Source organism: Epinephelus fuscoguttatus, linkage group LG14, assembly GCF_011397635.1.
Source record: "Epinephelus fuscoguttatus linkage group LG14, E.fuscoguttatus.final_Chr_v1".
NCBI lineage: Eukaryota > Metazoa > Chordata > Actinopteri > Perciformes > Serranidae > Epinephelus > Epinephelus fuscoguttatus.
In genome coordinates, this window is record NC_064765.1 from 5,784,340 (window position 1) to 5,796,855 (window position 12,516).

At 40.4% G+C, this 12,516-nt stretch overlaps 1 protein-coding gene across 20 annotated transcripts in view; it reads left to right on the forward strand.

Annotated features, from left to right (window-relative positions):
- The first annotated feature begins 624 nt into the window (after window positions 1–624).
- Window positions 625–12,516, forward strand: part of mark3a (MAP/microtubule affinity-regulating kinase 3a) — an 86,164-nt gene continuing 74,272 nt past the window's right edge. For 12 of the 20 annotated variants that reach the window (XR_007450946.1, XM_049596677.1, XM_049596683.1 and 9 more), the window contains exons 1-2: window positions 626–1,288; window positions 9,612–9,794. Coding sequence is in view for 17 of the 20 variants with exons in the window: in XM_049596677.1 (XP_049452634.1) it covers window positions 1,238–1,288; window positions 9,612–9,794 (234 nt within the window). In the remaining 3 variants the exon portion in view is untranslated. Of the gene's footprint in view, window positions 1,289–5,152; window positions 5,296–9,611; window positions 9,795–12,516 lie in introns of those variants that run through there. The other 8 variants (XR_007450944.1, XR_007450945.1, XM_049596678.1 and 5 more) reach the window with 2 other exon arrangements.

Consider the following 12,516-nt stretch of genomic DNA (forward strand, 5'->3'; position numbering starts at 1 on the left):
TGTATTTAAGTAAAAGTATCTGAGTACTTCTTCCACCATTGTAGTAAAGTAAAATAATTGAAGTACTTTTTCCACTGTTGTATTTAAGTAAAAGTATCTGAGTACTTCTTCCACCATTGTAGTAAAGTAAAATAATCGAAGTACTTTTTCCACTGTTGTATTTAAGTAAAAGTATCTGAGTACTTCTTCCACCATTGTAGTAAAGTAAAATAATTGAAGTACTTTTTCCACTGTTGTATTTAAGTAAAAGTATGTGAGTACTTCTTCCACCACTGTAGTTAAGTAGAAGTATCTGAGTATTTTTTCCCACCATTGTAAAAGTATCTGAGTACTTCTTCCACCATTGTAGTAAAGTAAAATAATCGAAGTACTTTTCCCACTGTTGTATTTAAGTAAAAGTATCTGAGTACTTCTTCCACCACTGTATTTAAGTAAAAGTATCTGAGTACTTCTTCCACCACTGTATTTAAGTAAAAGTATCTGAGTACTTCTTCCTCCACTGTACTTAAGTAAAAGTTGTAAATAATTCTTCAGGATTTTTATTAATGAAAATAACAGTCGGTTGTTTGAGTGCTCATGATGAAAGCCTGACGTCGGAGCCGGGGAGGTGTCCCTGAAGGCAGCTTAATCCAGCCCAGCCGCTGAGTAGCCATTTTGGTCCCACCTAAAACGGACAGACCAGCTTCACTTTGGGCCGTCGGAGATGGAAGAAACCGAGTCGACGGCGAGTATTTCAGCCACCAAAACCTTCTGAATCCCTCCAGGAACCATCGGCTGGTGACACTCGACGCCATGGCTTCTTTTTAGACAGTTGTTTTTTGTGAGAAAGAAAAAGCCCGGGGTGGTTTTTTTTGGAAGTGGCGACCGACAGCGCCTTAACGTTAGTTTAGTTAGCTTCACTGACTCAAACCCAAACGGACAGACGGACACCGATTTGAGTTGAGGCCATGAGCGGTATGTACGCGCCATGTAAATAAGTGAACATCAGACTATTGTGCTCTGTTAGTGGGGATTTTTTCTTTTTTGTTCGGTCCCTAACAGTTCAGGTGCTCGGCTCTAACACGTCCGGTTTGGTTTGAAAATTGTCACGATCCATGCTGAGACAGTTTCCCCCCGGAGAGCAGAGCTGCAAAGCAAAGCAATAATCTCTTTTTTTCGGCTGTCGGACTGAAGGAGGTGTCGGTGGATTTTTTGGACATCAGACTGAGACTGGCGGAAGAAAGGACGAATAAAAAAGATGTCAACAAAAACTCCTTTGCCTACGGTCAACGAGAAGGTGACGGAAAGTGTGAGTATAAAGGGCTGTTTATTGGGTTAGCTGTACTTTAATTATTAAATGTAACACATAATGAAATTGCCTGTTGAATGAGGCGGATGTTTAACTGAAATTATGGCTGATTATGTTGCATTGCCGGACTGGATGATAGCTAATTGTTTCACACTTTGTTAGCAAATCGTAAACAAGCATATCCTCTACGTCAAATACGCACTTTAATCTAATCCGGCGCTCATATTGGGCTTTAATTACATGTAAATTATATTTTTGTGATAAGTTTGAATGTAACTGCACCTAATTAGGATGTAGTCGGGATATTTAGGCCCAAAACTACAGTACTTTGCCTGCTGGTTCTGGCAGGCAACAGTAGTTTCAGTCCAGGCTCGCCATTGGCTCTCCCAGCTGTCACTCAAAGGTCTCAGCCGCTCAGCTTCCAAATATGGGTTCAATTAGCCCCGCCTCCTCGTGACCAACAGAATCTCCTGTCTGAAAGAGCGTTGTCAAGGTAGCAGCACTGTAGCTTCCGGCCAGGATTTTCAAAATTAAACTAATCTCCAACTTCTTAAATGGGCATCAAAGAATTAACAATGGAACAATGAGTGTATTGTTGTATTTTTTTAAGCATACAGAAATTAAAAACGCACAAAATAGAGATATATTAACCAGTCGCCATGTTAAATGTTAAATTTATGACTTTTTTCCCCTCAAAAATTGAAGAATATATCAGGGCTGCCCCCTTCTAATTATTATTTTAATAATATGTCAATTTTGTTCAGTTAATTTAATTACAGCTGTAACTTTAATTCTTACACTTAAGTAATCTGTCTAGTTTTATTATGTAAAACTGTGAGGAAAAAATGTCTGTCACAGTTTTCCAAAACTGGAGGTGACACCTTTTAATATTTTTTGGACAAATAGCCTTAATGATATAAAACACACAAAGTCCTAATGTTTGAGAAGCTGGAATGAGATGCTGTTAGCTTTGTAATATATTTCAACAATTAATCGGTGAACTGAAGTTAGTGTTCCTTAATTTTCTGACAAGCGATGAATTAACTAATTGTTTTCAGCAGCTGACTACTTGATTAATCTGTATAGTGTGACAAAAGCTACTGAAAATAGGTGATGTGAATGATGTTTTCAAATTTCCAAAACTTACTTCTTTGCTGTACAATGATAGAAAACAATATATGAGAAGCAGCAACCAGCTCTGTAAGTGACTTACGATTAACTGGTCCCTAAAACTATAGCAGATAAACATCCTCCTGTTTGATTTATTTCAGGTTGCAATAATTATTTGTAGAGATTAATCAGTTGCTTTTTAAAAAAATAAATTATATTTTGACCTAATCGTTTAAGCTATAAAATGACAAAAATAGTGGTATTACAAATTTCCAGAGTTCAAGGTGATGTTTTTTTCTGATTTATAATCAGCAGAGAAAAACAGCAAGTCTTTTTTCCATTTTAGATGCTAAAACAAGCAAATGTTACACATTTGAGCGTGATAAATGCCCTAAATAAGTAAGTGGTCATTAAAATTACTGTCAAACAACATATCATTTAATTCAGTGCTACAGAACATGAAGTGTTTTGACAGGAAATGGAGAAATATAAGCCACTGTACATACATGCATAGACAATTTATTATTTTGATCTATCTCTAAGCTGCAGATTTACTTCACCCAAAACCTAATCTACTATTTCTATAGCTGCTTTAAACTTTTCTTAATGTTAACCAGACTTAATTTAATGTTATTTTTGCATTTCTGTTTGACATACCATTAAATCTAGTGGGTTTTTAAATACATACCTCAGTAATCCCCATTTTGTTTTACCCTTCCATACATTCCTTTTCTTTCTCCCCATATCCCGTCTTTGTAGCTGCAGCCACACGTTATATCTACGTGTGATATCAGAATCTCATGACTCATCACAGTAGCAGCAAAGAGTCAGCTGGAGATAAGACTATACTGAACAAACAAGAGCACTGAGGGCGATAAGATGTGGGGAAATTTTATTGATCCCTGCAGGGAAACTAGGCCATTTCAGTGGCTGCTAATGTGAAGACTCAGTAGGCAGAAAAATGACGACTGGAGACCAGCAGATGCAATAATGAACACAAAAGAAATAACAGTTAAAGGAGCTGAAGGGGACATTTAGGGTATTTTTGTGATTCATAGTCTGGGGCGGGATGTCTGCACATGTTGTCAACATGGAGGTGGCTAAGCTGGCAGCCAGCAGGGAATGTTGCTAACTTAATAAACAGAGCTGACAGTGGCAACAGTGCTGACAGAGCTAGCAGTTAAGGGTGGGCGTTACGCTTCCACAATGATGCCACTGTAATCACTGTATGAGCACAGGGACTCACATGCACATGCATTTGGCACGGCTACCACAACAACAAACAGAGAAGTTTGGATTACAACACACTCAGGAGGCTGTTACTCCACGATATCTTTACACAGCAAATAGTAGTTTGCTGCTATTTTAATGCTCTGAGTGTTGTGTACAGCTCCTGTCATTCGTTCTCTGATCAATTGGCAATTATTTAGATAAACTATTGAGTTGTTTTTCAAGCAAAAGAGCCAAACATTTGATTTTTCAGGTTTGCAAATGTAATTTTACTTAATGTATGTTTAATTTAAATGGTAGAAAATTTCATATTTTCAGGTGTTTGACTGTTTGTCTGACAGGACAAGACATTTGCTGATGTCACTTTGTGCTTTAGGATATTGTGATGGCCATTTTTCAGTGTTTTGTGATGTTTTTATTTAGAGTAATTGAGGTGATAATCAACAGCTGAATCTATAATATCAACAATTGTTAACTGCAGTTCCAAATGAAATAGAATAAGGAGAATTAAAGGTGTTTTGTTAGAGGTGTAGTGTGCAGGATTTAGGGGATATATTGGCAGAAATAGAATATAATCAGAATGTCTTTTTGAGTGTTTTTCACCTGAAAATATGAATCATTATGTTTTCATTACTGTATAATGAGCCTATATCTTCATACTGTGCATGTTCTCTCCCAATGAGTTCACCAAGTTGTTTCTACAGTAGCTGAGAATGGACAGATCAGACACTGGCTCAAGATTGGGCCATTTGCATTTTTGCATGAACCACCGTTGTTCTCCTGCATGTTTTGCATATGAGAGAAGTTTCAGTTGGTTGCAGTCTGCAACCTCAGCTGCTAAACGCCACTACACTAACTCCTACGCACTCGACCTTTAACATAATTAGCTTGAAATATCAGTGTTACATTGTATGGGTAGAAAAATATTCAAAAGTAATTCAAGTTACTGCACAGTAAACACAATAAACAGATGTCTGCAGAAGCTGTAGGTAACGGGACAAGTTTTTTGTATCGCAAATATTCTGGTTTCCATTGTAGTCTGTGTGGCATTGACCAGTCAGGTTTGAGTCGGCTTTGGTTGCATTCAGGTGAACAGTCCACGTGGAGGGCAAAACAGGTGACATGCATTGGCTGAAATGCAATCTTGGAACCCAGTGGTTGTTGTCTGATGTTGACTGAGCTTTTTATTTACATCTTATAAAATAATTCTGTTTCACGTCTCGACTCAAACTCCTTTCTCGTGTCTCATTGGCTGTAAACAATGACCAGCAAACAGAAGAGGAAGACTCGGCCCTGATATCTTTTATCCGGATGTCCGCTGGCTGGAATATTGGCTGTAAATCTTTGTCAGACTGATTGCTAGTGAGTTCAGAGATTGTTAAGAGAGTCTGTGTCTCCCCAGCTCTGTGAAAAGCAGCTGCTGAATGCTTTTAATCTGAAAGGATCCTGTCCTGGTTTCCAGTTTCGGTGCGTCTGCCCGTAGCAGGCTTGACTGGGATCAGTGCGCCCCCCCACCCCCCTCCTGCTGTCTCCCTCTCTGTCTCTCTGTGGTTATCTGGGCTCTGAGTTGGGAAAATCTGGTGTAGTGGGAATCTCTATGGGCATCATCAGTGTTTTCCTGTTGAAACATGACGGGCTCGCAGGCAGCCAGGAGACACCGCAGCCTCGTGAGTAACCACAGAAAAGGAAAGGATCAAATTAAACGGGGAGATTTTTCTTACAGGAAGTTGTTAGCCGGAAAAATGGAAATGGGTGGTTTTTGAAGAACTTGAGATATTTCTGTGTCCTTTATGATTAGCAGACGATGTGTTGGGAGGGAAAACGAACGGTTTAATGTGTCCCACAGGCTTTTTTTGTGGCGTGTCTGTGGTATTCAACAGTGACCTTATCCTATTTTTATCTCCTGAGCTATCACTGTAGAGGGCCTAAAATATTCCTTTAGTGACTTAAAGTGTGCGTGCTGCTGAGCAGAGACTGTAAAGTGACCTTATTGTGCTTTATGGCATTTTATATCTCATGTAGAGATTTTTAGGTTTATTGTGACCTTGTCCTGCCTTATGGTTTATATTCTGTGTTCTCCTAAAGAAGCCTGATTTTAGCTGTTACATCTGCACAGTATCTTGCAGAATTATTTATGCTGCAACTTTAAGTCTTTTAAATGAAACTGGTGCCCTGTGGAATGAAAACATAAAGCAGAGATAATGTTTCCTGCTCATCGTGTTTGACTTCTGTTCTGGCTTTGTTTAAGGTTCTAGGTTTGCATGAAAGTCTAAACTCTTATTATTCATTTCCTCACTTTCATTCATGCCCTCTTCATTGTCTCTGGGGTGAATGGGGTCAGTCAGGTTGGGGATGGGCAGAGGGCAGTGACACTGTTAATGAGGCATCGGTTGGACAGTCGATACTGAGGCTACAGCGAGTATCTATCAGATTTTTTTTTGGTGGTGTTGTTGGGACACAGGGGGGTGCTTTTGAACACAGCACCCAAAAAATCAATCCCTCTGTTGGTGGTGCTGTCAGAGCTGTGCACCACAAAATCACCAGGCACCAGGCTTCTTCCTGCGCTTAGCAGTTGGTCTTTGATTGCGTGTTAAAGATGCAAACCAGAGTGCATTGAGTTTTCTTAATGTTTAGTGTATTCTTGAAGTTTCTCTCATCCATTTTAGTCCTGGATATATTCACGTACATCTTTTTACAGCCTGCAACACTATAAACAGGTGTTCTGACAAACATGAAACGTTAAAACACATTAATGACATGAAACATCCACGAAAAGGGAGTAGATATTTTCCTGTCATTTGTAGAGCTCTTTTAAAAACAGCTGCACTCAACTAAAGTGCTGAGCAGGTACATTGACCAAATGATAAATGATAAACATAATAGAGAACAAATTGCAGCACAGCAAAGGTTGAAGATCAATCAAGGTGTCAAGCTCAAATCAGTCGTACACAAGCGAGAGGAGGTGGGTCTCCAGCAGCTGTAGCCGAAGCTAGGTCGCCACTGTTTCTGTGTCTAGTTCTGGAAGTATCCAGGAGCATCTGATTGGTCGACGTCAGCACTCTAACTGAAGTATTAAGATGCAGTAGGCTAGATAAGGTGGTGCCATCTCATTCAAAACCTGAAAAACAAGCAATAAAATCTTAAAATCAAACTTTAAACAGACAGGAAGTCAGTGGAGGGAGGCCAGGACTGGTGTCATGTGATCTAGGTTACTTCTTCCAGTTAGACGAGCAGCTGCTTTTTGTATTAACATCAGATCACGAAAAGTAAAAAGTATAAATATTGTTTAAGCCATCATCTACTTACGAAACTGATAAAGAGATGCACGGAGATCTGGATCTGTACCAACTGTGCTGAACTGTGTCTTGGTGTAAATCAGAACAATAGTGTGGTGACAGTGTTGGAACCAGACTGCCGTTATGGATTGACCCTCTCAACTTTTCATTAACCTTTTCACACCTTTATTTGGTGCTTTATGGTCTGCTGTACATCCTGTTTTCAGACAGGCTGAATGCCCACAACAGGATATGACACAGACGGAAGCTGCCAGCCAGATGGTGTTACATTTTGTTTTGTATTTCTATATCACATTAGAAACACAGAGGCTCTTAAAGGTGCTTTACTTAAGGCAACACATGCATTACACAACAACACTGAAAAACACAATACTATGCAGTGATATATAATACAAGTAGATAATAGAAGGAGAAAAGAGAATTTGTGTTTCGCTCAGATTGTTTGTGGCACCTTCTGTTACGGCAGCTAACCTGCTAAAAGCTAACCAGCTGTCGTTTAGAACAAGATAAGAAAATGAGGACGATGAGGCAGAAATATGTGAAACAAGCAAAACAGTTAGCCTTGAGTTGAGATACAGAGTTCTGCTCTCCAACCTGGTCACATTATTTCTATTTAGTCATTAGTTACTTGGGCATGAACGTGACCTTCATAGATATGTGGGAGCCTGTGACCGGACACGTCTTTTCAGTGCACTTTGAGTGGAAAAAGTGAAGCTGATTTTTAATTAAAAATCAGTTAAGGCAGCAGAAAATTTTGCTAATTGGTTTGTCTTTAGTATGATTTAAGTTCATACAAATGTCACAAGTATAACTTGAGTATTAATTTGACGGTTTGTATCACAAATAATTAATTTTGGAGCTAATAAATTAGTCGATTGAGAGGAAATTAATCTGCAGCCATTTTGATAATAAATTGATTGTTGTAAGTATTTTTGTAAAGTACAGAAAAAGACAGAATAAATGGATCCAGTCTCATAAGCCCAGTTCAGACCAAAGATTCGCAACGAGACGAAGCTGTTGAAGAAACAGGCCCACCTCAGCTTGACTCAAGCTGGCTGATGGTGTCACCTGTGACTCAGTTTGTCAGGTCGCCAGTGGCTGGTTTGAAAGCCCAGACACACCAAACTGACACGAAAGAACTAATGGTGACGAAGGCTAACTGCTGCGTCGCCTCACGTCACCTGTGTCTTGGCCAAAAATCGCACCTAAACACAAAGAAAAGACTACAACCAACTGCACTAGCACGTACATGCTACGCTGTGCAGGAGGAAATAACTCTCCAAATCAGCAGGCAGCTGTAGTCTGTATTTCTTGAAAGGGAAACCGGAAGATTGACAAGATGCTAGTTAGCCAGTTGGCACATAAACACAACAACCCCATGTTAAAAGAACTAATTATATTTACAGCGCTTTAGAGAACGATGACACAAACAATTACGAACTGTTTCTGCAGAAGAGCTCATGGTGTGATTTCTCTCACCACACCGATTCAACATGCTGAACCAAGAAAAGTACCCGCTAGTGGGCCGACTAGTGCCAACAAAACTAGGGCGACAGATGCTCACAGACGGCGCGACATTAACCAACGGCTGACTGTCGGGTTGGTGGGTGACTTTACAACAGCCGTCCGTGCTCTCCAAGCCCAAGCTCATGTCGTTAACATCCGTGCCGCTGTTGACATGGATGTCTACGTCCTCGTGGTGTGTCGCTGTCAGACGGTTGGTTGCTACTGTTACTAGCTGCGTACATCTGAGTGTCACACACACACATACCCAGAAATGCAAAGTTAATACTTCAGTCATTACTTGTACCTTAAAAGCTGCAATTTAAAACCAAAGTACAGATAGCCGATGCTACAAAGACGATACACCTCCTTGTCTAGTGACATAAGTGTGAACTAGATTTTTATAACGTTGCAGACCAGTGCATTGCAAGTAGTTTCAAGTTTCAACTCGTGTCATCACAAATCTTTGGTCTGAGCTGGGCTTTAAATGTGAGGATTTTGTGCTTTTCAAGGTCTCATGGTGGCAAACTGAATGTTTTTGGGGTTTTAAAGCTGTTGTTTTGACAACAAAAGCATTTTTAAGATGTCACTCAGGACTCTGGGAACTTATGATGGATGCTTTTCACCATTTTCTGATGTTTTATTGACCAAATGAATAAACAGTTTATCAATAAATGATCAAGGAAGGCAAGTTTATTTGTCTAGCACATTTCTAACACAAAAACAATTCAGAGTGATTTAAATAATGCATTAAAAATGTAAAAAGGGCATTAAAACATAAGAATTCCAATAGAAATAATAGAACTTTGAGAACAGAGACATGATTAAGATTCAGTCTAAGCCAGTGCAGAACATTTTAACAGGATTCAAAAGACGTAAAATCCTCTGAAAGTTTGTTCCAGTTCTTTGTGGATTGTGCCCCAAATTAACGTCATACCTCGCTCTGATGTTTGGTCGATGAAATGGTGGAACTGCCTGGAAAACGGTGAGTTTATCAGCCATCTGTGGCCGGTGGAAGAAAAGCTTTCCTTGTCTGGATGCAGAACTATAAATATCTGCAGTTTATTTCCTGCAGAGTCTAAGTGGATACGTCACAGTGGGTCAACATGAGTCACAGCTGATACATGTGGATGTTTCACAGCATGTACAGTTCAATAACCGGCACTCGTGTCTTTTTCCCACAGCACACATCTCACAGTAATGGACGTCAGGAGATCAGTACGCGTTCGGCCCGGACAGGCGTCCGGTCACGCAGCTCAGAGGAGCCGCAGCAGCCCCATGTCGGCAACTACCGGCTGCTCAAAACCATCGGCAAGGGCAACTTCGCCAAGGTCAAGCTGGCCCGACACATCCTCACCGGCAGAGAGGTGAGACGGACACAGACTCTGTTTTTGGTACAGATTGGAGTCATGTTTTAGGTGTTCAACTAAGAAAGTTAACTTTGATAAATCCATGAATTTGAACAGCCAAAACAGAACCTCAGAAACATGGTAAGAATATTCCTGTGGTTTTGATCCAGTAGGAACAAGGTAGGTGAAGTAAAATGTTCACAGAGTAGACATGAGCTCTGTGTCATCTTTCCATTGGTTGAAAAGATATAAATGTACACTCTTGACATAAAAACGCAGCAGATATATTCAAGTAAATAATGAGATTTATATGTATTCTGTATGTATTTTTGATTTCCAAGGTTAGTGACCAACGACCGCAGATCAAAATGTCTCCAGACGCAATTTGATAGACCTACAACCAGTCTGAACAACTAAACATGACATAGCACCAAGTGACCGAAAAATGTAAACGGATTGAAGCGTGCAGAGATGAGCTGTATTGGTGTAACATTAATATATCTGTGAACAAGTGTTGCTGTTTTTGCCATCAGAATTTGAAAGTCGTACTTCCAACAGAAATTTCCGCATCATCTGCAACAGTCTTTGTTGTTTTTGAAAATGCCTCAGCTGTGTTCCTTTTTACAAAGTTAGGTTTACGACGGCGCGTGAGGGAGCACAATCCGAAATGATGTCATCATCACTTACTTTGCGTAAGGTGCAAAGGCTCCCCGACATGTCAGTCACTGTCTGAAACATGCCCCATATTAGATAAATGGTTATGATTGGCCCACTCCCACTGTAAGTCTGTCTAAAGCTGAGGGGGATCAGGCGTATCTGCCAGAGCAGATTTGTCTGTTTCAGGCTAACGTGCTGCTGTGGCTAAGGCTAACGTAAAAAAAAAAAAAAGTAAGTAGAATGATAAGTAGAAAACAAAATTGTCTTACACAGAGCACCTGCAGTAGAGGTGCAGAACCAAATAATGCAGGCACAATGCTGCCCCAGTGTCTGATTTTTAGTCAACATGCTGGCATTCCAGAAGCAAGTAGTTTACATGGGAAATATTCATTCCAAATGAGGGTTTACACGGGAGATCAGTTTAATCACCTGTATTCGGGTCAAGGTTTGGGGCAGGGAAGGTTTCTGATTGGATAGGGGGCGGGGCGGATGCTATGTGTTTACGTGTACCGGAAGAAAACACTGTAGTCCTCGCTCCGGATAACAAGATACTTGATGACGCCGTTCTTAGTGCCTTTTTCGGGCTTGTTTTGCTTATATTCTTGAAGCAGCAGTACGACAACAACCTTGTTCTGCTAATGCTTCGTCTGTTGAGGAGGAGAAGGGAGGTAGAAGGTTGAAGAAGGGAGATAGAGGACCGTGCTGTGGCGAATGGAGACCAGTGAGTGCAACGAGTCCGACTGCTCTATCTCAGCCCGTTGCTATGCACGCTGTATACATCATTGCGCCAGAAGGGCAAGGAAACGAGCATGTGCAGAAAGACTGGAATGGCTGGAATCGGGTAGGAGGCGTATACAAGACAGAAAAATTCTTCCATTCGGGTTCTGAAAAGGAATATTCCACCCCTGTGCACCCGATGAGATTTTCTTTTGGGTTGGCTGTTTTCATTCGGGTTGAGGTGTTTACAAGGAGTATTTCTATTCGGGTAGGGCTTCCAACCTGAATACAAAAGGAATACATGGCTTCATGTAAATGCACGTAGTGTCAGCGTCTAGCGTGTCATACACATATGGGTTGGGCAGCGCTTTCTAAACAATAACAATGACATAACATGGCAGTAACAATCATTTACCATCCCTGTTCGAGGCGGTTGATTGCGTCCTCTGCTCTGAGGGTAAGGAGTTCCCAGACCTTTTTCAGCTGCTGTTCTACTTCTTGAAGTTAGCTGCTAACTGCTGTTAGCTGCTTTTGAAGTCTTCTGGCAATGGGTCGCACACGTAATTTGTCAGAACGTTACACACTTAGATTCAGCCCTGTTACGACCTCTGCTGCCGGCTTAAAGGTGAGACAACTGTGTCACCCCATTCTGCGATTGTAGCTTTCATAGAAAGCGAGGCAGAATATTGGTGTGACATTCCTGCCTTGACCAGACTGTGGAAAAGGGGCTAAAAGTGTGTGCAAGAGTTCAAGTTTATTGTTATATACATTAATGCAATGAAATGCATTTTGCCCTGGTAAGATTAATGCTATGAAATAATAGTTAAAGTACTCGTTTCCTTCCTTTTAGTCTTCAATATATGCTCCGTGAACCTGAATGTCGACACCACCAGTTGGATTTATAGAGATTTTACAATAATATTCCCATTTAATTTGACTAAATCTGTGCTTGAATGTTTACCAAATTTAAAAATGCGGTGGCCCCCAAGTAAATAAGTTCGCCCACCTTTAGTTAAACCTCCACACACTACACTAGGACTTAAAAAACTGTTCAATAAAAACCCCCAAAAAAGAATTTTTAATCACTTTAAGTTTCACTACAGGTTTTACACATCGCTTCCTGTGATTTTTGGCAGTTAATGACACTGCCGGGCTGATATCCAGTTTTTATCACAGCCATATCTCAGTTCTTCTTTTGTACCGACCAAATTTGAAGTGAGAAAACTGTCAGAAGCTGGCATTTAATTTCCTGTCAGATTCATAACATTGTTTACTTGTTCATTCATCTGACAGTTCCTGTTTTAATTCAGAATTTTGCCAGTTTTTGTTACATATCTGCTTTCGTTTGGACGGCATTTCAGAACTT